This window comes from Onychostruthus taczanowskii, unplaced genomic scaffold, assembly GCF_017590055.1.
Source record: "Onychostruthus taczanowskii isolate IOZ18803 unplaced genomic scaffold, ASM1759005v1 scaffold75, whole genome shotgun sequence".
In the NCBI taxonomy this organism is placed as follows: Eukaryota; Metazoa; Chordata; class Aves; order Passeriformes; family Passeridae; genus Onychostruthus; species Onychostruthus taczanowskii.
This window is the reverse complement of record NW_024505339.1, coordinates 807559-835421: the sequence shown is the minus strand read 5'-3', so window position 1 is coordinate 835421 and position 27863 is coordinate 807559. Positions and strand designations below refer to the sequence as shown.

The 27863-nt window shown below is 62.4% G+C and overlaps 1 protein-coding gene across 6 annotated transcripts; it reads left to right on the top strand.

Moving 5' to 3' along the window:
- Nucleotides 1-3389: 3389 nt before the first annotated feature.
- On the top strand, nt 3390-27863 carry ABR (ABR activator of RhoGEF and GTPase). 6 transcript variants are annotated; one of them, XM_041422834.1, is made up of 23 exons: nt 6070-6544; nt 8215-8236; nt 8416-8498; nt 8968-9153; nt 9556-9663; nt 10278-10338; nt 12437-12489; nt 12632-12772; nt 13096-13217; nt 13335-13500; nt 13614-13736; nt 13808-13883; nt 14029-14133; nt 14576-14650; nt 14796-14893; nt 15004-15135; nt 22065-22124; nt 22217-22326; nt 22570-22709; nt 23152-23286; nt 23544-23649; nt 25265-25412; nt 25543-27863. In XM_041422834.1, exons 1-23 carry the CDS (start codon nt 6431-6433, stop codon nt 25630-25632), a joined length of 2454 nt encoding a protein of 817 aa, XP_041278768.1. In that variant the 5' UTR covers nt 6070-6430; the 3' UTR covers nt 25633-27863. The 6 variants fall into 6 exon arrangements, with proteins under 6 accessions (XP_041278771.1, XP_041278766.1, XP_041278768.1 ...); XM_041422837.1 differs by lacking the exons at nt 6070-6544; nt 8416-8498 and adding an exon at nt 3390-3565 and having other exon boundaries at nt 8221-8319; XM_041422832.1 differs by lacking the exons at nt 6070-6544; nt 8416-8498 and adding an exon at nt 3390-3565 and having other exon boundaries at nt 8215-8319.

The window sequence follows — 27863 nt, the reverse complement described above, 5'->3', positions numbered from 1 at the left end:
ATGGCTCTGCCATCCCAAATCCTGCTCCAGCTGCCTTCCCCAAGGCGTGGGGGAGGCTGCTTGGCATGCCCACGTTTTGGGGGATGCAGGGCAGGGTCCTGCCTTCATCATCACACTGGGCAAGGCAGTGGTGGTGTGGAGCAGATGCTGTTGTGTTGAGCCACCCTTTAGCAGAGGCCCACGGAAGCAGGTCCGAGGCCAGCTCACACATCTGTGTTGTCATGGTGAATTCTCACCCAGGCACAGGGAAACCGTGGCATTTCCCCAAAATCTCACAGGCTCTGTGTGGATGTTGGGCTTTTCTTGGAAGTGGGACGGAATGGGTGAGCATTGGGCCGTGCCCACACACTGACAGGGTGTCAGGGAACAGCACATGTCCAGCTGGAATTGCCACCCTGAGCTGCTGTGACTGTGCTGCTGCCCTTGGCTGAGCTCCCTCAGGGGGACCATCGTGCTGGCAGTAGCCTGGGTCAGCCTGGGAAGATGTGGCAGAGCAAAAACATTTTCCTGGGGAAAATAATCCCTCATGGGCATGTGTTCCTGGCCCTGTCACCCTGCTGGGGCCACGTGCCAGCTCACAGGGCCTCTGCCCTGATGGGTGACAGCATCCCTTGGTGCAGCGTGGGCTTGTGTCCAGCTCTGGGGCTGTCTGTGGGGTTGGGGCTACGAGGCTGTTTCAGCTCGGGGTATTCTTGCCCCCCCAGAATGGCTCCCCTGGGCCAGGCTTCCTCCCTGCCCTCCGTCTCCATGCCTGGGGTGCAGCAGGAGGATTTCCACTGCTGCTAAAAATCGGGAGCAAAAATAGCACTTGGTTTTGGCACGGGCACAGAACAGGCTGCAGGGGCAATGCAGCTGTGGGGGAGGAGGGAGGGAGATGCTGGATTTGGGCTGCCTGGGTGGCACAAGCACCCCACAGGCAGGGAGACGCAGGGGACAACCTCTCTGTGTCCCCTCACCCATCAGTGTCTCCTCTGCCTGTCCTGGCTGCTTGGTGGTGCTTGGTCCCCTCCCTGTAGCAGCTTCTGGGGTTGCTGGGGAGGTTCCTGTGCCCAGGCTCCCCAGGTGAGGCCCCTCAAATGGTGCACAGCCTCGGGTGGCACAGCTGGGGCTGTGGGGACTTGGCTCTGTCCTGGGGCCAGTGCAGGGTCCCTCTCCTTGGGAGCTTGTTGGGCACTGCCTGTTGATCTCATCTGGTCTGGGGCTGGGATGTAGATCTGCTCAAATTGCTACCAACAGAGCCAAGCCATTCCTGCATCCTTGCATCCCCTTCCCTCTCCATGCCACCTTCTTCCCTGCACTGCTGCAGGTGTCACCTCCCATGGTCCCCAGCTGCCTCATTAACGCTGATTTCCTCATTACTTGGATGCTGAGCCAGCCCACCTGGGTTGCCAGCACTGCCACAGTGACAGTGCCACTCTGGGTGTCCCTGTGGTTAAGCCTGGAGCTGCAGACCTTGGCCATGGTGGTGCCTGGTGGCCTCTGAGCTGCTGGGAACCATCAGCTTTGGCTCCTCTCTGCTGCTGCCTTGGCTCCCCCTTAGACCCCACCTGGGAAAAGGAGCTTGGGGGAGAGTTTGGGGTTGGTCTGGGGCATTCCCAGCCTGGGGACAGCCCCTGGTTGAGGGTGCTCAGGGGGGCAATGTGGGGTGGGTGTCCTGGGGAGTGGCTCAGTGCTAATGAGCCTCCTGCTGCCGTGCTCCTGCATGCTGCTGGAGGCATCACAGCTGGGACCTGTCCAGGACAGGAGAGGCGATGGACATCCCACCATGAGGAGGCAGGGCAGGTTAGACACAGGGATCCTTTTTCCCTGGAAGCTGAGGACCAGGAGGTGTTATGGGGGGTCAATCCAGTCAGCTCCCGGGTTAAAGGTGGCTGTGGTGTCCCACTGAGGGTGGCCCCACAGCCTCTGAGGGACTGTTATCAGCTAATTACTGAAAAAGTAAGGTCTGAGAGGGGCTGTGGTGTCCTGGCAGAGATGGGATGCATCTGGCCCATGTCACAGCTCTCCTCCAAGCCCCCTTAGGTGCAGGATGGGACTCCCCATCCCTCCCCACTGGCACTGGCAGGGCTCCTGGCCTGAGCACGCTTTGCAGTGCTCTTTGATTTAAAGATGTATCACTTTCCCTAGGAAGCAGGATGTAATATTAATGTGCTGAGCGGTGTTGGTGGGAGCCAGGGGAGTCCTTGTCCAGGATGGCCAGGGCCGTGGGGACATGGAGTGGCAGCGGTGTGGGGTTTGGTCTGGGCTGGCTGCTCTGACCCCAGTGCACCCCATTGTGGCCAGATTATCAGCTGGGGTCTTAGCTGGGGTCTCCCCAGTGTCTGTGCCCAGAAAGCCTGTGAGGATGTGGCTTCCAGGGATCCATGGGGCTGCTGGATGGGAGGGGAGCGAGGGGGTGGTGTTGGATGAGCCCCCTGCCTCTTTGGGCGCTGCCCAGGGGCTCCTGGCCGCAAACACGGGGTGGGGGGTGCTGGGTGCACCCCACGGCCGCCCCTGCCGCAGCCGGGCTCCCTTCCCCCTCCCCTTTGTCAGCATCTCGGGGCTGCTGCAGCCACCTCTTCCCGCCGCCACCGAGCCGCTGCCGTTCCCATGGTAACAGGTTAGGATGTACCCCGGATCCCCGCTGCGCCCCAGGGCCCCGCTGCAGACCCCCCCCCCCCCCCCCCCCCCCGGGGCCCCCCCAGCCCCCCGCTCCGGCCCCCCCCCCCCGCCTCCCTCCTGGAGCTCTGTCTCCCCGAAATGCCTTCCCCTGGGCCTTGGGTGATGGAGGTCTGTGGGTCAGCGTGGGGCACCCAAAAATGGGTGCTGCTCTGGGGACTGGGGGCCTCATCCTGCGCTGGGAATGCAGCCCCCCTCACTCCCCCATCGGGGAGGGAATTGAGCCCTTCTGCCAGGGGGGTGGCACTGCCCTCTGTGCTGTGACCCTGGCACAGCTCCCAGGAGTGTGGGCATGGGCAAGCAAGGAGGACGGCGGCCGTGGCTGCCAGCCCAGCTCGTCTGTCCGCGGGGATGGCACAGGGATGGTGGCCGGCGGGCAGGCAGGGCACCGCCACTTGCATGGGGCTGGAGCGTCTGGCAGAGCAGCTGTCCCTGCGCAGACGAGGCCGCCGGGCCTCTCGGTCCCGTTAATTATTCAAATATAGGGAAGTGTGTCGAGCAGAGGATGCCTGCGGGGCCGAGGATGCTCGGTGTGACGCGCGATGTCTTCTTGCCTGCTTGGCTGAGCAGGCTGCGCGGCTGGGCTGGGCTGGGCTGTCCGTGAGTGGGCCTGGGACGCGGGGTCAGCTGCCCACCACAGGCTGGGCTGGGTGGCCTCGGTGCCACACGGTGTCCCTGAGCCGTGCCTGGATGCTCACGGCCACCCTCTCTCACCCCGGCAGACTTCAACTATGGTGCGGACGAGTACGACGCCGAGGGCAACGAGGAGCCCAAGGCGCTGCCGGAGGGCTCGGAAACCATGCCCTACATCGATGAGTCGCCCACCATGTCCCCCCAGCTCAGCGCCCGCGGCCAGGAGAGCGGGGACGGTGTGTCACCCACGCCCACCGATGGCCTCGGCACAGGGGTAGGTGCTGGGGGTCGGGGCTCTGCGTGTCCGGCTCGGGTGCCGGCGGGGTTTGTGGTGCTCTGCAGCTGCTGTGACCCGGGGAACTGTGCCCGGCAGCCCAATTTCTGCTGGCAGTGGCAGTCTGGGCTCCGGGGAGCGGCACTTCGGGGATGCCGTGCCCGTGGGACGCGCCGGTGGCACAGCCGGGAGGGGATGGGCTGGCCGGGGAGCGGGGTCCCGGGAGTGCTGGAAATGCGGAGTTCCCGGGTCCCCCAGCCCCGGGAGCCCTTGGGGACAGGGCGCAGCGACTCCGCCGGGCTGCCGGCTCCATCTAGTGGCACTCGGGGACCAGCCACCAGCAGGGGTGGGGACACAAGGTGCCCCCCCTCGCTCTGTACAGCTTAAATGTAACCCCTGCTGTTCGCAGCGCGCCCTGGGGAAGCGCTCTGGTTTTCCGAAAGAGGAGGAATGCTCGGAGAGCTGCGGGGTGGGATCCAAAGGGAAAAAAGTGGGGTTTTTTTTCCCAGAATGAAAGTTTCCATAAAGCCGGGAGCGGCGGGGGCCAGGCAGGCGCCTTGGCCCCTCGGGGTTAGTGCGGGGAGAACCGCACGGCCCCGGGCTGCGGGATCCCCCGGCGCTGCCGCTGCCCAGGCCGGGAAGAGTCAAGTTTTATTTTTGTCAGGGAAAGAGTTAAGCTCCTGACCCGGATGCTGAGGCAGAAGAGGGAGAGGTGTGGCTTCCTCCCCAGGGTCGCCCTGCGCAGCATCGTCCCAGCACCCAGAGCCCCTGGGGAGGGAGAGGAGGGTGCTGCCCTCTGCCACCGCCTCCCGGGGCTGCCTCAAAACCGCTCGGGCTTCAGGCTCCTCGTCCCCTCAGCACAGCCCAGCCCTGACACTCGGTGCTGGGGCTGTGAGCGCTGGGCTCTGACCCGAGGGTGGCTCTGCGGGACAGGGCTGGCGGGAGATGCTGGCAGAGGGGTGCTCCTGAGGGCTCGTGGGGCACGCTGGGTCTGGGCACAGGCAGGGACGATGACTTGGTTGTGACAAACAGGATTGGGAAGTGTTGGAGCCCGGTGCCAGCTCTGCCTCCCTCTCTTTATCTGGAGCTGCTTGTGCTGGGGCTTGGCAGAGCTCCCTCCAATACCAGCACAGTGTGTTCTGCCCTGCGAGGGGCACAGGCTTGAGCTTGTGTGGCTGGTGGCACAGGGTGCCAGGTTCAGCCCATTGCTCTCCTCCAGGGAGGCAGGACTGGTGGCACTGCCTTTGAGAGGGCTGGTTTGAGGAGCTTTCTGGTGGGGCATCTCATCTTGCAGGCTCCAGGGGCAGATGTAACCATGTCTGGGGGCTGTGACTGCTGCGTGCAGATACATCTTAACCCTCCCCATCCCACCGTGGGATGTTGTTGTGGTGTGGAGTTGGTGTCCCAGCCCCTGCTTGGGTACTTCTGGGTTTGGCACTGTGGGTAGCATTCCCCTGCACAGGGACCATTCCCCACTCCAGGGACCTGGCCATGTTGGGCAGGGTTGTGGTGCAAAGGCTGAGCTGTGGCATGGACACAGGGCTGGACACGGGCTCTGGAAAGTCCCTGTGTCCCTGCCCACGTCTCACAGCAGGAGTTTGTTGCAGGCTCAGATGGGTGCAGGGAGAAGAGATGGCTCCTGTGGGCAGAGCACATGCAGCCGCTGGTTCCCCTTTCGCTTCTGAGGAGCCCTGGGGAAACTGCTGAAACAGCTCTTGCGTTGCTGTCCCCTCCTCCAGCCTGCTCTTGCCTGGTTTCCCAAGGCCCACAGTGTCCCTCCCCAGCATCCCAGCAGTGCTGCTGTCCCCGTGTCCCGGGGCAGCGCTGAGGTTCCGGCTGGTCCCTGCGGGATGTGCGGCAGGTTTGTGTGAGCACACACGGCTCAGCTCTGTGACACTGCCGCAAGTCCCCTCTGGGGCACGGAGAGCTCTGGTACCTTCTGGGGGACCACAGCCGGGTCCCCCTGTGGCACCTGGTGATGCTGCTGCCCTCCGGGATCACTGCACAGCTTGGTCCCCCTGTGGCACCTGGTGGTGCTGCTGCCCTGCAGGGTCACTGCACAGCCGGGTCCCCCTGTGGCACCTGGTGATGCTGCTGCCCTGCAGGGTCACTGCACAGCCGGGTCCCCCTGTGGCACCTGGTGATGCTGCTGTCCTTCTGGGTCACTGCACAGCCGGGTCCCCCTGTGGCACCTGGTGATGCTGCTGCCCTGCGGGGTCACTTCTCGCTGGTGGCAATCCCCATGGTCCGGCCGTGCCTTCCCACGGGTCACGGGGGCCCAGAGGGCTGTAACAGAAGGGATGCTCTCCCACTGCCGGGGGAGCTGGCAGGGGACCCCTCCCCACGGCTCTTGCCGGACCCACCTTGGGAAAGCCAGCCGAGGAAGGCGGCAGCCGCTCGCCCCAGCCCTGACCACGGGCGGCTGCGGCGGCGGAGCAGCCCCACCTCCACAGCCGGCCGAGCATTTCCTGTAGGAGCGCGCAGGGCGGAGCGGCGGGGCCGGCTGGGGCTGGGGCTGAGCTGGGGCTGAGCTGGGGCTGGGGCCGGGCAGCGGCCCCTGCAGCGCCCGCGGCCCCGGGGCCGAGCGGAGCCGGCCGGGAGCGGGGCTGCCCCGCGCTCGCAGCGCTGCCGAGCCCGGAGCCGCTCGCAGACCGGCTCAGCAGCCGCGCCGGGAGCGCCCGGGCCGCCGGGGACTGGGAGGCCGGAGCTGGGTCAGGCTGGAGCAGCGGGGATCCCATAATGGCTCCTTTCATCCCGCGCTGGTGGCCGGCGTCCAGAGCTGAGTCAGGCTGGGACGGCTCGGCCGCCTGAGCCCCTTGCCCGGAGCCTTGGGGGTCCCCTCTGCGCCCCGCTGCCCGGCCGGCCATGGAGGAGGAAGAGGAGGCCATAGGGTACCTGGATAAAGTGCTGGAGGATGAAGATGACTCTGAGCCAGGAACCCCCACCAGCCCCGTGTCTCCGTTTTCGGCCGGCGACAAGGTGGGCAGCGGGGGGACCCTGCTCCCGTGCTGGGCAGTGGGTGTGGGGACAAGAGGCTGGTGATGCCCAGGTGTTGGAACAGCTCTTGGGGTGGGTGCTGGCGGGGGGCAGAGCTGGGAGCAGCGGGAGCATCACTGCGGCCCCACCACACCGCCAGGACTGCCTGTGCCAGGGGCATGGCTCAGGGCTGTGCCAGGCTGCGGGTGTGGAGGGCTCAGAGTGGGGTCACCACCCAGCTGTCCTTCCAGGGGGGAGTAGAGCCACACGTGCTGCGGGGTGGGAGCTGCAGGGCTCAGCAGAGCTGGCACCGGATGCTCAGGACGGGGCTCGTGTTACACTCTGACCACACTCGGCCACCAGAAACCCCTAAACAGTCCCAAAACAGAGCTGGGGGTTGGACCAGGGGAGACCCCTGTGCTGGCAGGTGCAGCTCAACATCCTTCTCGTGCCCACCCTGCCAGGGTGCCTGGGTGCTGGAAGAGGGCTCTGGCCCTGCTCTTCCTGGGGTCTCCTGCACGGGGCAGCCACAGGGCCCTGACTGAGACTCACTGCTCTGGGTCACGGGGGTCCAGCTGACATCGTCCCCGTGGGCTGCGTGGGCCCCGAGCGTGGGTGGGCCCCTTATCTCCTGAGCTCCTGCGCAGGGCCCAGGCTGGGGAAGCAGGAAGAGCCCGTGACTAATCTGTGGCAAAGAGCCCACGAGCTCCTAGTGAATAAAAGTGGCCCCCCCGCGCACCCTCCTGCTGCGCTGGTCACCGTGGCCCAGCCTGAATGCGGCAGCCTGGCAGGGTGGACACTCTGGTTGTCACAGCAGTGCCAGGGCTGGCTGATGGACACTAGAGTGGGGCAGAGAGATGCTGATCCTCAGCCATGCTCGCCTTGGGGCTGTGCCCCCCAGGTATTTGCAGCTGTCACCTCCCCTGGCACAACAGCCAAGGTTGGCATGGGCAGAGGTGAGACACGACCAATGTCCCCCCACAAACCATCCTGAGTGGCCCAGAGTGATGCCCTCATGGCTCTGCTTGGCCCCTGTCTGGGTATCAAAGCCTCAAGTGTGATTTTTAAGAGAAGAGGCCAAGATGTGACCAAGGATGGTCCAGGGGCTGGGGTATCCACGCCTGGGCATTGGCAGAGCCTTGCTGAGGGTCCCAGAGCCCCCCCACCCTGGCCATCTCCCTGCCATGAGGGTCACACCACAGGAACATCAGTGCTGCAGCAGACCTGGGTGCTGGGACATGCCCCAGTGCCAGTGGGCAGTGCCTGCTGGGGTGGCACTTCCCAAGGGAAGCCTCAGCCGAGGGAAAGGGTGGTGCTGCATCACGTGGGAGCCCATCCAGCGCCAAGCATGATTTCACTGGGCGTCTCTGGACTCTGCCCTGGGAGAGTCCTGCCATGCCGTGCGCCATCCTGGAGCGCTGCCAGCGGCACCGGGCTCGTGGCCAGCCCGGAGCAGGGAGGGGAGAGGAGCCAGTGCAGCTTGTGGCTTTCCCAGCTGGCTCCAGCCGGGCTCTGCTGCCCATCGGGCACATGCCCACGCCTTGCCACGGAGCTTCCGCGACACTGGCAGGGACATATGCCCACGTGGGGATGCCAGGAATGGGCTGGTGGGTGAAGGGGTCTCCTCCTGTGGCACTTGCTGGCTCAGCCAGGCTCCTTGCTGTGTTCCTCAGGGTGAGCGGGAGGCTGGCAAAGGCCTGGAGATGCGGAAGTTGGTGCTCTCTGGTTTCCTGGCCAGCGAGGAGATCTACATCAACCAGCTGGAGGCCCTCCTGTTGGTGAGCACAGCCCCCAGACTGGACAGCCCCTCCAAGGATGGATAGATGGATGTGTGGATGGATGGATGGATGGATGGATGGATGGATCTGGCAAAGGCCTGGAGATGCGGAAGTTGGTGCTCTCTGGTTTCCTGGCCAGCGAGGAGATCTACATCAACCAGCTGGAGGCCCTCCTGTTGGTGAGCACAGCCCCCAGACTGGACAGCCCCTCCAAGGATGGATAGATGGATGTATGGATGGATGGATGGATGGATGCATGGATGGATGGATGGATGGAGTCATTTTTTCCTGAATGGCTTCCCCCAGCCACATCAGCCTGAGTGGGAGCAAAGCTCCAGAAGCCACACCAGGGCTTTGCTCTGTCTACCCCCATCTCACCTCCCCTGCTGCCCATGTCCCTGTTGGGGACATATTTATAGCCCTGCTTCCTGCTGTGGACTCGCTGACCTTCACGGCGAGACGCTGTTGCACAACACAGGGTCACCGCCGCTGCGGGGAAGTCCGAGGATGCACGAGCCTGGAGTGCCCCTGGTCCAGCTGCCAGCCTTCATCCATCTGTCCCAGGCAGCCCTCACTACCAGCTCAGATCCTCCTCATCCCCAGCGTTCTCCTCTTAGCCCTCATCTCAAACTCTCCCTTCTTTGGCAGCCCATGAAGCCACTGAAGGCCACGGCCACCACGTCGCAGCCTGTCCTCACCCTCCAGCAGATCGAGACGATTTTCTACAAGATCCAGGATATCTATGAGATCCACAAGGAGTTCTACGACAGCCTGTGCCCGAAGGTGCAGCAGTGGGACAGCAATGTCACCATGGGCCACCTCTTCCAGAAGCTGGTATGCACCTTCACTGGGTCTTGCTCCACTTGGAAGAGGAGAAGGGCTGGAGTTGTGACGAGTTTGGAGTTGTGATGCCCGCAGGGGCTGTGCCCATGGATGCCATGACCGTGCTGGGGAGAGAAGGAGAGGCCAGGTTGAAGGGCTGTAGCTTCAGCTTCTGCTATCCCGGCACTTGTTATCTCTCTGCTGGATTTTGGAGGTTTATGGAAGCACAGGCTGGGCAGGAGCTCCACCATCCTGCCCTGAGCAGGAGCCAAGCATGTGACCCCCAACTGGCTGAGTGTCCTGCCAGGAGGGGACAACTCTGGGCAGTGTCACCTCAAGGGCTGCCTCACCCCTTGGGTGCTGTGGGGGGCTTCAGCACCCTGCTGGTGCCTGGCTAACCCCCACTCCCCACAGGCCAGCCAGCTGGGGGTCTACAAGGCCTTTGTGGATAACTACAAAATCGCACTGGAGACGGCAGAGAAGTGCAGCCAGAGCAACTACCAGTTCCAGAAGATCTCGGAGGTAAGCTGGGATGGGGCTGTGCCAGGGGGACAGGGCTGTGCCCAGGCTGTCCCTGCACAGGGCAGAGAACACTGTCCTGGTGGCTGAGCTGACCGTGTCTGCCCCGTGGAGATGCTCTCCCTGCCCTGGGGACTTGCAGGGACTGTCCCCAAGGGCTGGGCCACTGGTGTCTCTGCTGGAGCGCTGTGGTTTTTGGGCATTGCAAGATTGTCCTTACCTTGTGCAAGCTCAGGTTGGGCTCAGCCTGTGCTGTCACCACCCCATGCAGTGTCAGTGGGTGCTGGGCACCTGTGGCTCATCTCCTGCTGCCTGGAGCTCCGTGCCTGGATCCCCTTCAGAAATGGGGACCTCCATGGCTACAGCCTGGGCCCCCTGCTCCTGTTCAGCTCGGTGGCATCACCACCATGTCCCAGCTGCTGGGCACAGCCAGAGCTGCTCCCAGCCGGGCAGGAACCCACACTCCTTCACCCAGCACCCGTGTGTGGCCTCCAGCACGGCCAGGCTGGGGCCAGGGGGTGCAGGAAGGGTGGGGGGGGGACCCCATGACCTTGAGCCTTGACCTTCCCCCCACCCCAGCCCCCGCGGGCTGTGCTGATGGCCCTTTCCCTCCCTAGGAGCTGAAGGTGAAGGGCCCCAAGGACTCCAAGGAGAGCCACACGTCCGTCACCATGGAGGGTACGGCGGGCGTGGGGAGGGGGACGCAGCCTTTTGTGTGCCCGGGACCGGCGTGGGTGAATTACCGAGCCCTTTGTGTGCCTGGAGCCGGCGGGGACGGGGTGGGGTCGCGGCTCTTTAGGATGCTGGGGGCGTGCGGCAGCCCCCCAGCCCCTGCCCAGCGCTCCTCCCCGCCCGCGGCGGTGCCGGGAGCCGTGCGGAGCGGCCGGAGCTGCGCCGCAGCCGGGCTGAGCTGCTGCGGGGCGGCAGCGATGGCTGCGTGGAGACGGGGCTGCCATGGAAATCCTCGTCATCGTCCGGCTCTGCTGTAACTGCACCTATGGTGAGGCGAGGGGGGTTTGGGGTGCCGGCAGGCAGCGATGCCGCGGGGTCTGTGCCCGGGGGACGGGGGGGTGGAGGCTGCGTCGTGCTCTGCAGGCTGAAGTTGGGAGCGTCTTTGTTCCAGGCTCGATTGAATCATCTTGGCTCCGGCACACGCAGCCACGCGCTCGCTGTCCCCTCCGGGCACGGGCTCGTGCCGCTGATGGGACAGAGGGAGCTGGGCTGGGCAGGGGGATCCTGGGCTGGGGGACCCCCTCGTGCCGGGCTGTGCTGTGTGGATGGTGATGGGGAGGGGTCCCCGTTTGCCCCAGCATCGTGAGGCTGGAATGTCCAGCTCTGCATGGCTGGGAGGAGAGGCAGTGGGCATCCCTGCCTCTGCTGCCCGTGGGTCCCGGGCTGGCAGGACTGTGGGCACAAGGAGCCCCTTGCTCCTCTGTTGTGCTGGGGCCACCCCTCCAGGGGCTCCCCGGAGCTTTGCGTGTGCCTGTAGTGATGGCAGCAGGAGGGTCCATCCTTCCTGTGGGTCTAGGATGGTGGAAAAGGGGGGACACCCTGCCTGTCACCTTTATCCCAGAGCAGGGTTCTTGCTGGCTGTCACAGGGAGCAGGGCTCTTGTTTTAGCCTCTGGCACGGAGCTGTGGGGGTGCAGCCTCTGGTTAGGGTTCAGGCTGGCATTGTCACCTCCTGAACAGAGACCCCCTGCTCACCCTGTCTCAGGACTGGGTGCCATGGGGCAGCACCTCTGAGATCCCAGGGGTGGGAACATCCCACGAGTCAGCCCAGGGTGAGGAGGTGGCAGCTTTTCCTTCTCTCCCATGGCCGAATTCTGTCTGCTCTCAGCCCTGGCAGTTTGGGGAAGTGCTCCAAAGTGAAGGGAAACCCCAGAGGCATCAGCAGCCTGGGGAGACACGAATGTGGCCAGGCACGGGGAGCAGCACTGTGAGTGGGCTCTGTGCCTTTGCCTGCCCAAAGAGGTGGGGAGGAGGAGAAGGGTCTGTCAGCTTCCATGAAATGCGCCTCTGAAGAGCCTCTGGGGCTGTTTCCTGCTGGGAGGGTGTGTGGCAGGAGAAGGGGTTGCCTGTACCCCCTGTGTGTGTGTGTGGTTGTGTGTGGGTTGCTCTGCTCTCTGCCCTGGGTGGAGCCTCACGGGCAGTCAGGGGGGCTCCAGGCAGGGACATGGGGCAGGGGTTTGGGGCTGAAGACTTGGACCCCGTGTTCTCTGCAGGATTTGCTGCTGCTGGAGCAGCCTGGGCCCCCTTTGCACCCAGGGCTGGCTGGGGTGGTGCAGAGAGGTGGGTACAGGCGTGGAAGAGCTTGGTGAGGGACGGGACCCAGCGCTGAGCCAAAAAGGAAACTGAAAAAGCTGCTGAGGGTGAGGAACGGCTCTTCCGCTCCACAGCCACCGCACAGCAAGCGTGGGTGCAGCCCTCCGGGCAGGCCCTGCCCTCCAGAGGGCTGTCCCAGCCCTGTGCTGCCACAGGTGTGGTGGGACATCCTGTCCCCACGGCCAGTGACTGCACACCAGCCTGGCTGCGGCTCCTGGTGTCCCCAGCACAGCAGGACATGGGGCTGTGGCAGTGCTGGCTCCCCCCTGCTCCTGCCACTACCACGATTGTCCAGCTGTGCAGGACAGATGCTTGTCCAGGGCTCTGTGCAGACCAGGGGGGCTCTCTGGGCATCTGGGCTCCCCTCCTTGCCCCTGTGCTCTCTGTGAAGGTGGGAGAGGGGCCAGGGCTCCAGCCACAGGTGGCTGCTGACACTTTGTCTCTCCCCTCAGCGCTGCTGTACAAACCCATCGACCGGGTGACACGGAGCACCCTCGTCCTGCATGTGAGTGTGACACCAGTCCCACGGGGGTGGTGGTGGGCTCTGTCTCTGCTGCTCCTGGGGATCTGCAGCTGTGGGGAGTGCTGATGAGGGGTCTCCAGCTTGGCTGATTTTGAGCTGCTAACCTGTGCCTGTCTCCCTCCAGGATCTCCTCAAGCACACCCCAGCTGACCACCCTGACTACCCGCTGCTCCAGGACGCCCTCCGCATCTCCCAGAACTTCCTCTCCAGCATCAATGAGGACATTGACCCCCGGAGGACAGCGGTCACCACCCCCAAGGGCGAGGTGAGCCTGTGGGGTGGGCAGTGCCTGGGCACAGGGTGAGGGCTGAGCCCTCTGCCAGCCCCTGGCTGGTGTCTTTGCCCTGAAGAGCTCCTTAGTGCCTGTGTAGGAATTGGAGAAGCTCCTCCAGATAGAGTGCCAGGTACAAGATTAGGGCTCTACCTGGTCCTTGCTGCTTGCTGGTGCTTTATCAAGCATAGAGGGCATGGACCTTCCCATGCTCTTGGTGGCTGAGCCACAGAGAGGGACAGGATTGTCGGCCTTTCCCCATGGATTGCTGGCCTTTTCTCCCTGCCTGCCCTCATGGCAACCCCTCTGGCCCACAGACCCGGCAGCTTGTCAAGGATGGCTTCCTGGTGGAGCTGTCGGAGGGCTCGCGGAAGCTGCGGCACGTCTTCCTCTTCACCGACGTGCTGCTCTGTGCCAAGCTGAAGAAGACAGCAGTGGGGTAAGGAGGGCACTGGGCACGGGGGGAATGTGCCACAAGCCCCCTGTCCCTCAGTGGGCTGGGGGATGTGCCAGGGAGGGGGTCAGGCATCAGTCAGCACCCGTGCCCTGGCTGCAGGAAGCACCAGCAGTACGACTGCAAGTGGTACGTGCCCCTGGCCGACCTGGTGTTCCCCTCGCCGGAGGAGTCGGAGCACTGCCCGCAGGTCCACGTCATCCCCGACCACGAGCTGGAGGACATGAAGATGAAGATCTCAGCCATCAAGAGCGAGGTGCAGAAGGAGGTGAGAGAAGGGTGTGGGACTTGCTCTTGGGGTGGGTGCCTTGCTCGGGGTCAGGGATGGGTCTTGGGGGACAGGGGTACCTCTGAAAGTTCCTCTCTGCTCCCCGTCGGCAGAAAGCCAACAAGGGGCAGAGCCGTGCCATCGAGCGCCTCAAGAAGAAGATGTTTGAGAACGAATTCTGGCTGCTCCTCAACTCACCTGCCATTCCCTTCCGCATCCACAACCGCAACGGGAAGGTGAGGAGGGCGGGCTGGGGCCGGGCTCAGCCCTGCCTGCACGCAGCCTGCCACATCTCCCTCTCTTACAGAGCTACCTCTTCCTGCTCTCCTCCGACTACGAGCGGTCCGAGTGGAGGGAGGCCATCCAGAGACTGCAGAAAAAGGGTAAGTCTGGGCCTGCCGAGGCCCTCTTGGGGCTCCTGGTCCCCCCAGAAGCCACAGGGAAGTCCTATAGGATCCCAGCCTGGTGCTCTGCAGTCTCTGTGACCAGCACTGGCTGTGTCCCTCTGAAGCTTCTGTCCTCTCCCAGACCTCCAGGCCTTTGTCCTGAGCTCAGTGGAGCTGCAGGTGCTCACAGGATCCTGCTTCAAGCTACGCACTGTCCACAACATCCCAGTCACCAGCAACAAGGACGGTGAGTGGCCCCTGGGATGCTTTGTTCGGGATGATCCCGGGTAGGAGCTGTGGGGTCCCTGAGCTGGAGCGGGGACTCTGCTGTGCAAGGGACAGCTTCCCACCAGGTGGCACTGCTGGAGCAGCGTCGGGCTCCCGGGCAGCGCAGTCCCGGCTGCAGCACGGGGCTGCTCTTGGGCTCTCTGCAGCCCATGCCATAGGCTGGGCAGGAGCAGTGTGCCCAGGGTGAGACCCAGCCAGCCCCACTGGGAACCTCCCCGAGGGCTGTCCAGCAGCAGGAGAGCTTGGGATGTCTGTCAGTGGGGGATACAGGACTTGAGGGTGTCCCTCCAGGGGCTTGGGGGATTTGGGTGTCACTGCAGGGACTGTGATTGCTGTGGCAAAGGCTACCTTGGGGATGGCCAGCCCCAGGCCCTGACACAGCCTCTGCTCTCCTGCCACAGATGACGAGTCCCCAGGGCTTTATGGGTTCCTGCACGTCATCGTCCACTCTGCCAAGGGCTTCAAGCAATCAGCCAGTAAGTGTGGGTGCCCACCCTGCTTGGAGGGGCCGGTGGGCTCAGAAGAGTTGGGGTCCAGCACGTGGCCCTGCTCTGCCCACAGTGGTCCCCTGGGAGATGGTGAGGGTGTTCCTGGGGTGCTGAGCAATGTCTGCTCCCCCAGATCTCTACTGCACACTGGAGGTGGACTCCTTTGGCTACTTTGTCAGCAAAGCCAAGACCAGGGTGTTCCGGGACACCACGGAGCCGCAGTGGAATGAGGTGAGGGAGGGTGGTATGCATGAGGGGTTGTGCTCCCCTTTTCCCTTCAACCCCAGTTTTGGAGCTGCTCTGGGGTGCTGGGGTTGAGCCACCCTCCCTCCACACCCCAGGAGTTTGAGATTGAGCTGGAGGGCTCCCAGTCCCTGCGCATCCTCTGCTACGAGAAGTGCTATGACAAGACCAAACTCAACAAGGACAACAACGAAATTGTGGACAAGATCATGGGCAAGGGACAGATCCAGGTATGCCCTGGGGCTTTTGGGCATCCTCTCAACCAAAGGGAGACTCCTTAGGGCCTGGCACCTGGGCTGGGAGGGTTGTCCTGGGGTGATCCTTGGGGTGGGCAGCTCTGCTTTTGGGAGCGAGGTGCAATAATTGTGGGGTTGAAGGCAGTGAGGTGGGTGGGCATCAGGCATAGGAGGTGGTGGTCCTGGGGCACAGGAGAAGGTAGGAAAAAGTGAGAGGGGCCTTTGTGGAGGTGGCAAAGCCAGACCTTCCCAGCAGAGGTGCATCCAGCCCCAGCTGGGATGGAAGTGTTTCTGTTCTGCTGCTCTCCGTGCTGTGGCCCTGGGGGGCTGCTGGGAGGGGTTGGCAGCTGCCCTAGGGAGGGCTCTGTATGTGCAGCCCCCCGTCCCTCCTGTGTCCCCCTCTGCCACCATCTGCCTTCCCTGTGCCTCCATCAGCTGCTGTTATGGCAACGGGGGTTTCCAGGGCAATGGCTGAGCTGCCTCTGATTGGTGGTTGCCAGGCAGGGAGGATGGAGGCCTGGGCTGCCCTGAGATGCTCCCAGGTGAGCAGGACCAGGAGGATGGAGTGGAGGGCAGGCAACCCCCAGACCTCACATTCCCCCTGCAGTCACCTTGGCCAGGCTGCAGGGAAGCCCAGGGCAGGGGGACACACTTCAGGCTGGGGGTGTCTCTGTGTTTTCCTGGTGGGCAGCCCAGCCTGGCTGCCTTCCTGGCTGTGCTGGGGACAGGGTCACGCCTGGGACACAGCCCTGGACTCAGGGCCACTTCAAAAGGCCCCTCGTGGGTGCCTGCTCCGTGGGAAAGCAACTGAGGGCAGGTCCCAGGGGAGCAGAGAGCAGCAGGGAAATGCTGCTGGGAAGGGGATGCTGTAGGGAAACAGCACTGGAGGGGACACAGGGTGGGAGGTGGGGGCTCAGCTTCACCAGTGGCTTGTCCTTACCTGAAATCACCCCTCTGTTGCCCTCTCCCCCAGGCAGCAGTGGTGTGGGGGTGGCACTGGGCCAAGTGGGAAGGCCAGGGCAGGGAAGGGGCTCGGTGTCCCGCGGGGATCAGTCCAGCTGCGCTCTCGGAAATAGCCTGGATCAACAAACATGAGTCATGCTGGGAGATGCGGGGGTCGGGACAGGGACAGCACAGCCCGTACCCGCTGTGCAAAAGTTGTGGGGGAAGAGCAGGAAAGAGAAAAGGCCCCGGGGCTGCTTATCCCAAGGAGGATCTGGATGGGTGGATGGAAGGGTGACAGGGTTGGGGCTGTCCTGCCGTCACCCAGAGCCACAGCTCGACCTCTGCCCTGGGATGGGCTTGGTGGCAGGGCAGGACAGCTGTGAGCAGGATGGGCAGTGCTGCTTCTGGGGCTGTGGGCTGTAGCCAAGCCCCAGAGCTGCCCCCTGCCTTCTCCCTGAGCCCTTCAGGCAGAGATGCTGCCCTGGATGTTCCTCACCCTGGCTGGTCCCTGGGCTCATCATGAGCTTCTGCTGGTTCCACATAGCAGCACTGACTGCTCACTGGAAAGGTGTGACTCCTGGTTAGCATTAACCCTGTTTTGTTGTTATTAACCCCGTTTTCTAAAGCTGGAATATGCTGTGGTCGGGGTAGGGCTGCCCTGTTTGGCTTGTGTCCCCATGAAGGTCTTGTGTCCCCTGCACTACAGGGCTCAGCCCTGCTCTGAGCTGTCCCAGTTGCTCCCAGCAGCTGGGCTGTGTCTGCTGGGTGCTGGCAGGGGTGTGTGGTGCTGTGCCAGGATGGCAGACGGATGTTGTGGTGGGCAAAGCAAGCTGTGCTTGTGCCCACATTGCAGAGGACAGAGGATGGATGTGGCCCCCAGGCACTGGAGGAGACAGGCAGTGGGTGCATGAGGGGGGTCTCAGGACCCCCTTCCTCAGCCCATTTGATTCCCGGGGGGATTTGGCTGTTGAAGCAGAGCCTGTGTTGTCATGGGCACAGTGCCTGCTGTGCCCTCAGGGAATAGCTGCCTGTCTGTCTGTCTTTCCCCTTCCCTAGGCTGGCAGAGGCTCTGGTGGGGAGATTTGTGATGCTGGGGCACCCCAGACCTGCAGGGAGCCACAGTGACCTGAGGAGACTCCAGGGGCTGCTGAGGGATGGACTGGGGGGCAATGCAAGTGCCCCCAAGCCTGCACCTCAGCAGGCAGGGACCCTTCCAGGGCTTCCCTGCCCCCCTGGCAGTGGGGCTGACAGGGGCCAGGGTGCACAGACGGGACATGGGGGTACCCAGCTGTCCCTAGGCATGACAACATACGCCAAAAGCCTCCTCCTGCTCTCAGCAAGAGCGGGAGAGCCAGCCTGGCTCCTGCGGGGAGCCGGGAATGCTGCAGCCGCCAGCGGCTGTGGCTGGCGCTGCGAGGCGGAGAACGGCAGAGGGATAACGGCAGAGGGATGACAACAGCGGATAACGGCGGATAACGGCGGCGGGGAGCCCGGGCAGCCCCCCCAGCGCTGCCGAGCGGCGGCGGGCGGCAGGGCGAGAGTTAAACGCGTGGGGGCCGCCTGGGGGGGGGGGGCCGCCTTTGAGTCACTTCCTCGCAGGGGGAGGGAGGTTTTTGGGGCTGCCTCGCCAGCCTGGCTCACACCCTGAAGATGAGCCCTGGCCGCTCGCCGCCCCGCCGCCCCAGCAGGGCTCCCCTGGCCGGCCCCCGCTGACCTCTCGCCGCCGGCAGAAGGGATGCGGATGCTGCGCTAACCCAGCCGCGGGCACGCTCCCGGCCACCCTCGTGTCGCCTGCCCGGAGCCGAAGCGGTCGTCGCGATGACGGAGGTGTTGGTACAGCCGGAGGGCGGCCCCGGCCCCGGGGGCGAGCGCGGCGTGGAGGAGCCCGAGGGGAAGCGAGCCCCGAACACGGGCGCCCGGCTCTGGGGCAGGGTGCGCAGCAAACTGCTCCGGCAGAAGGTGCTCCGGGTGTGGGGGGCGGCTGCAGGGGACGGTGCTGGGCTCTGGGGTGGCTCTGCCGGGTCTGCTCTGCGTGGTGACCGTGGCTTTTTGGCCGGTGGTTTTGTGGGGCGGGGGGCTGTGTTGTTTGTGCGGAGAATGAGTGCTGCAGGGTCTGTGCATGGAGCCGGGAGATGTTTGGGTGCTTTGGGAGCTCTTAGATGCAGTTGGCAGCCTGTGAGGTGTTTGTTTTCCTCCTTCCCTCTCCCTCTGTGTGCTGGCAGGCTCCCGGAGGCTGAGCTGTTTGCAGCGGGGGGTTCTGCAGAGGCAGGGCAGGGAACCCCTGCCCGGCCCTGGAGCTTGCCCGGGAGGCAGTGATGCTTCTGGGCTGGCTGGGGCCGGCTTCCCTGGGTGCCACAGCACCCGGTGCCTGCGTCCCCCCTCTTGCAACCCGGGTCGATCCAGGCTTTCCCAGCTCGCAGCTGTGTCGCAGCCACATCAGCCAGCGCTGCCCGTCTTTGTGGGAACACAGAGCGCGGGGATGTGCGACAGAGGTGACAAAGGAGGGGGACAGCACCCTTGCAGGCTGTCCCAAAAGCCCCACGGGGGTTTCCCTCGGTGGAGTGCCCTGCCCGGGGAGCTGCTGGCCCGGGGCTCGGCTGTGGGCCCGGGGGGGCTCGGTTTGGCAGCGGCGGGGCCGCGTGTGACGCAGCGGCATTAACCTCGATTCTGTGCCGAGCCCAGGGGATTAAGGGGCAGCAGGGCTCTGTGGGGAGGCTGCCCGGAGGCTGTTGCTGGGTCAAAACATGAAGGGGTTTCATTTCCCGTGCCTGTCTTGGCTGCTGGCTTCCCTGGGGCTGCAGGGCAGGATGTGGCCCCGCGGGTCCGTGCAGGGTCCTGGTGGGTTGTGGATGCTGCTGCTGCTCCTCGGGTCACTCTCAGTCAGGGCTGTGAATTGCTGCTCTTTTGGGGGGCTGTGCTTTGCCACTGGCAGCGTTTGCTGGTGTGGGGGCTGCTCTGCCCCACGGTGTTGGGGGCTCAGGGACTGTCTGTTCCCTGGCATGGAGGTCTGGTGAGGGATCTGCTTGCCAGGGCAGCCAGGGGAGGCCAGGCTGGGGAATCTGCGGATGCTGATGGGAAGCGACGCTGGCTGCAGCAGCTCCTCTGGGATCCCGCTCCCCAGGGCCCTGGCAGGGATGACCTCAAAGACTGAGTCACCGTTTGCTCCCAATTGCTTCACCCAAGGCTGAGGTGGGGTGACCTCACGGGCCTGAGATGTGAGGAGGGGACATGCCCAGCCTGACAGTCCCTGCCCCACCACAGCATCCCAGTGTTTGGGGCCCTGGGGAACCACCCTGAGGATTTGGAGCCCTACCAGTTCCTCGCCTTGGAGCTCTGTGCACCCAACCCTGCCTGGATCTGTCACAGTGCCATGACCTGGAAGTGTCTTGAGGACAAAATTCCAGGATGTTGCCTCATCACCTCAAGTCTGGAGCTGTCCCATGGACAAGACAAGCAGTAGGAGGGGAGGGTCAGTGCCAGCAGGACCTCCCCAGAACATACAAAGTGCTGCAGGATTGCCAGGATGCTCATCACCTGTTCCTCCACAACTTGGGGCCTTGTCCTACAAACAAACAGTTTTGGATAATTTGGGAAACCAGGATGATGGCACATCCCTGTGGCAACAGACAGAGGGTGTTTCACCTCGCTGTGGATGAGAGCGGCACCACAGCGAATGCTGACCTGGGCATGGATACCACCATGGCTGAAAGTCCCTGAGATGCAGGAGGGAGCAGCCTGGAGACATGCTGGTGACCTGGCTGAGATATTTCCCCAGGCACAGAGGGGTGTTTGAAGCTGTCTGGTCTTCCAAAGAGGAGCTGACATCTCATCCTGCACAATGCTGGCTCGAAGGCTGTTCCCCAGGGCTCCTAGCCCAGGAGTTCCCCATTGACCAGGGATGTCCCTGCATCCTGCTGGAGCAAGGCAGCTCCCTTCAGAGGAGGAGATGGTGGTGGGAGCTGGGACAGGGTGTTTGCCAGCGCTGTGTGGGCAGAGCTCTGGCTCTGTGGGTGGATGCTCCCGTCCATCCTCCCACGCCTGGAGACGAAGTGTTGGACGTGGCTTTGCTTAAACTGGGGAGTGGCAGCATCATCTGCTGCTGTTGCTTCTGCACAGGGTGCTGGCCAGGAGGGTTAGAGAGCACCAGGGCTAGGCCACAGTGGTGCACAGGGATCTGCCCTAGCTGCAAGGGGGCTCAGGCCTATGGTGCCAGCAGAACTAGCCCAAATTTGGGCCCTGCTGGCTGTTGTGTGTTGATTGTGCCCATGCAGGGGGAAGGGGCTGCAGGGAAGTGACGTGCTCAGGGTAAGGTCTGCAGCACTGGCAGCAGCCAACCTGGCTTTAATAAAAGCTTTCTTCAGAGCTCTGCTAAAGCCCTTCCAGATGTGAGCTGCCAGGGCCATCGGAGCCAGAGGGACCTGAGGGCTGGGGAAGGGGAAGGCATGCATGGTGGCTGCAGTTAAAATTGCATCACAGAGCAAACAGGCTCCTGACCTGGCTGGGGGATGAAGAGGCTTCACTGCCGTGAGTGGGACAGGGATGTGTGGGGAAAAGGGTGAAAGTGCCTGGGGCAGTGACATTGGCTGTGGTGGCTTTGTGGCAGTGCCGTGGGGGATGCAGCACTGTGGGGGAGCACAGAGGAGCTGGAGCAGCAGGACTGGGGTTGGCTGTGGTCTGGCTGCAGTCTCGTGATCCCAGTGTCCAGACCTGCTGCAGGGTCCCATGGGAGCCCAGGGCAGCTGCAGCTTTCCTTCTCCTCCTCCTGCAGCCTCCAGCAGCCACAGGGCTGGCACAGAGGAAGCAGCGTGGCACTCGCTGGGCTCTTCCATGGGCTAGGCTGCAGCAGCAGGGAGAGCTCCCTGTCAGGAGCCATTCCTGGGCCATGCTGGAGACAGCAGCATGTCTGCCTTGCTGGGGACCACAGTTTTCCCATGGCTGAGGAGCTGCTCGGGCTCACAGAGCCAGGCACGTGGCAATACCAGTGTGCTGGGTTTGTGCCAAGAGCCAGGGCAGCTTGAGTCTGTCCTTGGGACTGTGGGGTCTTGGTGTGCAAGAAGGGACATGAGGGACCCCACAGTGCCCCCCCATCATGACATGCAGTGACTTTCTGGGCAGGGGAACAGCAGCTCCATGGCTGGAGCAGCAGCTCTGAACATCTTTACACTTGCCCAGAGCATCTCCTGACCCAGCAACTGCAGGAAGCTCCTGTGTCCTTGCAGAGTGACCCCACGTGCCTGGTGCAAGTGTGGCCTGGCAGCTGCACGTCCCCAGCCCTGGGAGCCCCCACCAGCTCCCATATCCCATCCCCTTCCCCAAGGGGACATTAGGACCGGACTGCCTGCCCTGTGCATTACAGGGATCGATGGGGCTGGATCAATACCACCAGCTGGGGACTAAAAAGCCCCAAGAGACAACTGCAGCCACCTCTGCCCAGCCCTGGGGCTCGGAACCCACCACAGCACGTGCCAGGGCCTTGGGAATGCCAGCACCTCTCGCTGCACCCGGGTGCCAGGGCAGCGTCACCGAGTCCCCCGCTAGCCCCAAAGCCAGAAATAGCAGAGCCTGTCATTCCCAGGGGTTATAAATAGCCTTGGCTATGGGGAGATGTTGTTTTTCTGCATGGAAAACGCTGCCCTAGTTCTGTTTCATCAATCTGCCGCCAGAAATAGTCCTAATTTCTTGGAAGTTTCTTGCTTCTTGGGTGTGGGTTAAAGCACTGCCTTGCAGGGGCTCTGGGGAGAGGGCAGGGTGGAGGTGCTGAGCCCACCTGGCTCCAGGGCACAGCCAGAGGGACCCCAGACCCCAAAGGGGAACCTCTCCATCCTCCAGTCATGATAGCATATTTGCACAGGAAAAGCATGTTCTGTGCTCTACACCATCTGCAGATCAGAGGCTTTGGGGGCCACCAGGTTGGGATGACAGCAGGGCTGGCACGAGGCTGTGTCCCCACAGAACTCACAGACCATCTCTCCCCACAGCTGGACCCACAGGCCGTGCAGACAAAGAACTGGCACATGGATGTGATTGAGATGAATGGAGTAAGTGGGGTGGGGGACCCACAGCCCCTCGCTGTGCATGCAGCTCCTTCTTGCCTTCAGACCAGCCAGGACTCACCCCCTGTCTCCCACAGATCAAGGTGGAGTTCTCCATGAAGTTCACAAGCAGGGACATGAGCCTGAAGAGGACCCCGTCCAAAAAGCAGACTGGTGTCTTCGGGGTGAAAATCAGTGTTGTGACAAAGTAAATGCAGGGCTGTGGGGCCGATCTGCTCTGGGTGTGGGGTTGCACTGTGTCCCCTTGCTCCCACCAACACTGCGGAGCTTGGGAGCCTTTGCTTTCTGCTGGGGACTTTCCTGTTCCCTTTGCCATTCCCATCCTCCCCTCCTGCATGCCCATCCTACCCCTGGCACGGGTTTGCAGGGCTGGGCTGGCTGCCACGGGTTCCCCTGGGAATCTTTGCTGAATCTCCGCTTCCCGAGCCAGGCGCGAGCGCTCCAAGGTGCCTTACATCGTGCGCCAGTGCGTCGAGGAGGTGGAGAAGAGGGGCATCGACGAGGTTGGCATCTACAGGATCTCTGGAGTCGCCACTGACATCCAGGCATTGAAAGCTGTCTTTGATGCAAGTGAGTGTCCTGGGGGAGCTTGGTGTTCTGAGACCCCCCCCAGCCCTCTGCAAGCCTGGGTTTGGTTATTGCACTGCACTTGTGCCAGATATGCCACTCTGCACAGGAAGGGGCTGGGGGTGAGGAGGGACAAAAACACGCAGAGATCCCAGCCCGTTTGTCCCTCTGAGCTGCTGCCACTCCTGGCTGGCTCCTGGGAGACACTGAGTCAGGGAAATGTTGCAAATGGATTTGCAAATCGTTGTGTGTCCTGTTGCCCAGCCAGGCGGGAACCACTGGGCTTTTCCCAGCCTCAGCCAGGCTAATGGGGCTGTGAACCCAGCAGTGCTGTCCCTGCCCTGCAGCTGGCAGCCTGTCTGGGTAGCTGGAGTGACACAGAGGGTGGAGACCCAGAGGGGATCAGGAGGGCAGGAGGTGTCACATGTGGGTGCTCTCTGGACAGATAACAAGGACATCCTGGTGATGCTGAGTGACATGGACATCAATGCCATCGCTGGCACGCTGAAGCTGTACTTCCGTGAGCTGCCCGAGCCCCTCCTCACTGACAGACTCTACCCCGCCTTCATGGAGGGGATCGGTAAGGGCTCGGGGGTGGGAAGGGGATAATGCACAAACTCTGTTTGGCACTGCTTGCTCTGGGATGGGGCCACTCCTAAAGGTCCTTCCCAGCTTGGCCCACTTGGTCCTGGCTGTTTTTGCTGGTTCCAAGCCAGCTCATGGCTCGTGGTGCTGCTCCCCAGTGCTCACACACTGGCTGCTGGGAGGTAGCTGGCTGTGGTGGGTCCTGCTGCTGCAGCAGACCGTGTCCTGAGCCCTCTCCCTCTTTGCCTCCAGCCCTTTCAGATCCTGCTGCCAAGGAGAACTGCATGATGCACCTTCTCCGCTCGCTGCCTGACCCCAACCTCATCACCTTCCTCTTCCTGCTGGAGCACTTGAAAAGGTAATGGCTCAGGGGCTGCCTGGGATGGGTGGGAGGTGCAGGATGGGTCTGTCTCACTGCTTTGCCGTGGGGATGGGACATGAACAGAGTTAGAGCTGCTGTTTGATTCCTGTGGTGCCTGCACGGCTCCAGGCTGATCCCAGACTGGAGGGAGATGGTGCTGTGCTGGTGCAGAGCAGAGCAGCAGCCAGGGCCAGCAACAGCAGCTTGGGGCAGGCATGGAGTGATCCTTTCCCAGCCCTTCCAAGAGGGTACAGCTCCAGGTGTGTCCCACCTGCCCTGTCTCTCTGGGCTCTGGCAAATTCCCCAAGCTGCAGCTTGTTCAGACCCTTCTCTGATATCAGTGTTGGCTTTCCACATCTTCTCTCCTTGGGACCTGTAGGATGCTGGGGGGTCCTGGAGCCATTCTACCCCTCCAGAGCAGCCCCTGGTGTCCCAGGACCACCAGCTGTGGTGCCAGCAGGGCCTGAGCTGTGCCTGACCAGTGATCCAGGTCAGCTCTGCAGGGAGCACATGGCCTCTGCAAACATGGAACACTTGGCTGCTGCAGCCGGCGTGCAGCTGCTTGGATGAGCTCTGCAGGGAGCAGCTGGCCTCAGCACAGGACAGGAATCAATTGGGAGCTCTGCAGTGTCCCCCTTAGCAGGAAAACAGCTCTGTGTCCCTTCCCACCAGTCCAGCAGTAGTCCTTGCAAAACAAAATGCAGCAATCCCTGTCACCTGTCAGCAGCAGGTGGCCAAGAACCAAGGACAGTCAGCTCTGTGGAAATGTCCCAGAACTGCAGGTGACCCTCATATCAGCTATCCCAGGGTGAGTGCAGCAGTTTGTGGTTTGACTGGCTTTGTCTTGGCCCAGATGAGGTGCATCCAAACCTGGGAACTCAGGGACTGGGGCTCCCTGGGGACCCAGAAACCCAGGGAAGGTACAGGACTGTGGAAGGGCAGCAGAGCAGAACACAGAGCCTGGCCACAGCTTGGGACTGGGGCTCACAGCTCATGTTACTTGCATCATGAAAGTTTTTTTTTTTGTTCCTCTGGTTTGGCTAAAACCAAACAGAAAAAGTGATTGATGCTGGGGGATGGAGAAGGAAAAATCCATTTCCATCCTGAGAACCGGGCACAGCCAGTTCCCACATCTGCTCCCCTGGCCGGGGCTCAAGCGAGCAGCCTGTGCCGGGGAGCACAGCTGCCTCCTAACATGGCAATGTTGTGGTCCTGCTTCCCTCCGTGCTGGCAGGGCTCCCACAGGGTTGTTGGGGCAGGGAGCCTCGAGGGGAGTGGGTGCAGGGGCCACGGGCTGGTGCAGGGCTCGCCGTCCCCTGCAGGCTCGGGAAGGGAGGAGGCCCTGCAGTGCAAACTGAGGGCTTGGTTGCTGCCACATCACACCCAGGGCTCCCAGCCAGGCCCGGCAGCTCCAGCAGAGGCCATGAAGGGGGCAGAGCTCCCTGCCCTGCACCTGGCTCTTCTGAGGGCTACAGAGGGCAGTGGAAAGCTGGAGGTACCCCACTGCTGCTGGGAGAAGGGAGAGCAGCCCTCAGCCTCCACATCACCCCACGGCTCCCCACTCCTGAACATCACTAGGGGCTGACACTGCCTCTCTCCCTGTACTCCACAGGGTGGCTGAAAAGGAACCTATCAACAAAATGTCTCTCCACAATCTGGCCACGGTTTTCGGGCCGACACTTCTGAGACCCTCAGAGGGGGAGAGCAAGGCACACCTCACCTTGGCCTCTGACATCTGGTCCCACGATGTGATGGCCCAGGTAAGAGCTGGCTACTGGAGGGGTTCACCTGCCTGTCTGGGTAGATTTGTTACTTTCTGCTGGATGGACAGGCTGGGAGGTGGCAGCTCTTTCCTCTTCTGTAGTAACACCCCCTATTTACCTTCTACAGGTCCAGGTCCTTCTCTACTACCTGCAGCATCCTCCCATCTCCTTCAGCGAGCTCAAACGCAACACACTTTACTTCTCCACGGACGTGTAGCCTGCAGGCAGAAGGCACCAGCTGCAAACACTCCAGCTCCCTGCTGGGGGACACGGACTGGACCACAGCCCCCAAGGGAGACCAGCCCAGACCCAGGACGGTGCTGCCTGCAGCTCCTGTACAATCACGTTCCAGTCGCCCGGTCCCACCAGGTGCCAGGCCCTCTCTGTAAAGTAGTCGTGTCTTATGTCCCTTCTTGTGTTCAAGGATTGTTTTTATGTATATTTGCTCAACGGAAGAGGTAGTGACTGACAAGGGCTGTGGACACAGGCTTCCCCCTTGGCTAGTTTTCTCCTGGACTCCTTCCCGCCCGCTCACTCCTACCAGGCACCCCTTGCCTGAAGCCTGCAGTGCCCCACGAGTGCCTGTTTGCTGCCCAGCTCCCTGCCCACGCCTGCATGTGCAGCACTGGCTCGCTCTGAGGCCAGGAGCTCACGGGCCTCCCTCCCTGGTGACAGTGACAACCAGCTCTGCTTTGGCTTCACCTGCCTGCGCAAACGTTGGACCCTGTGCCTGGATCCTGCTCTGGTCTGAGCAAACCTGCGACCACCAGAGCAGAGGAGCAGGGTGCTGCTTCCTGCCTGCCACGGCTCCTCTGGGTGTTTTCAGGCCAGTCCCCTCTCCAGCCCCAGCCCTGTGCTTTGCCTGTGTGTGTGTGGCGTGGTGGTTCCTGCCCTCGCTGGATTTCGCCTCTGAGCAGTGTTGTGGGGTAACCCCTCACACAAGGCTGGAGCCAGAGGTGCTGTGCTGGTCTCAATCCACAGCAGGCTGAAAGGATGGCCAGCCAGAGGCAGATTTGCTTTCTGCACCATGGGCTGACCCCACGTCTGCTCTGGCACTGATGTGGTTGCAAATTTCCCCAGTTTGGGAATTTGGTGGGGAACAGGGTATCTGCTGTACAGTTCTGTCTCTGCCATAGCGAGGCACTCACGCCCCTGCTAGCCCAGCACTGCCATGAGCACTGCATGCACCCCATGGCACAGCCTGCTGGAGCACCAGCATTCCTCCCATGGCCATGGGGACAAGGAGATTTTATCCCTTCCTTGGCTTCCCTGCTGCACTGGGCACATGGCAGCACATGGCCCTGCCTCGGTGGCAGCCTGGCTGCCAGAGGCAAGTGCTGTGCAGCAGCTGGATGGTCACCCAGCCTGGGAACCAGCACAGAAGGATGGGAGGAGGAAAGCCTTCACGGCCCTCGTGACTTAAGGCAGAAATGCTTCGTTCTGTCTTTCTCCCAAAGTGGTTGCTGCTGGATTAGCTGTGGCCAGCCAGCTCAGGTCTGTTTGTTAGTGGCTCCAGTGACTCCTCCCAAGCAGATGGCTGGAGCCATGTCCCAGGGCAGGACAGGCTGCCCAGTGCCCAGCTCCTGGGATGTCCCCCATGCTCCCACGTAGGTGTTGGTACCTGTTGGGACACAAAACCTTTCGCTCTGTGAGCTGAGTCTGTGTTTTTGTGGGAAAAGCCCCCCCCCATGTCCCCAACTGTGTTGGCCCTGTGCTCTCCTGTGCCAAATGGAGATGGATGAGAAGTGACCAAGCCTGTCCCCCACAGCAGCGTTGCCTTTACCCTCCCAGCTAATGGACTGTTCCAGGTAGAGCCCAGCCACCGATGCACCAGGTATGTCCTCAGCCACCTCCCTGGGGAAGGCAGCACCTGCCAGCCCTGCACCAGCAAAGCAAGGAGGGGAGGTCTCAGTCCCCCTCCAAAGGGCTCACACTCCAGACCCTGCTCCTCTTGACTACCAGCTAAACAGAAGGGAAACAGCATTGCAGAAAATAACCAGGCATCTGTCTTGGCCCTGGACCCAGTAAGGAGGCCGAGCTTTAGATCTGACTGCACAACGGATCCCTGTGTGTGTCTGATTTGTTACATGTGTCCAAGTCTCTGTCCACGACACTGTCATTCCAGATGGAGACTCTGTACAGCCAAATCTCCCCCTGTGACAGTGGCTGGAGGCCCGGTCCCTGCAGCCCAGCACAACAGGCTGTGGCTGTCCCCATGACTGGCTTTTGCTTGTCCCTTCAGGAAGGAAAAGAGGGGGGTGGACTCTTGCAGCTACAGGTAGAATAGAACTGTTAATTAATATTTGACTTTCAAAAGTTGTTAAGGATATATTTTTGTTTGTGTTCTGTTTCAATTTCTGTAGATTATAAACTTTAAATGGCTGTAAAACCTCGTGAGGAGAAAAAAAAATGTTAATAAAAATGCAAAGCCCCGATATTTGCACAAAA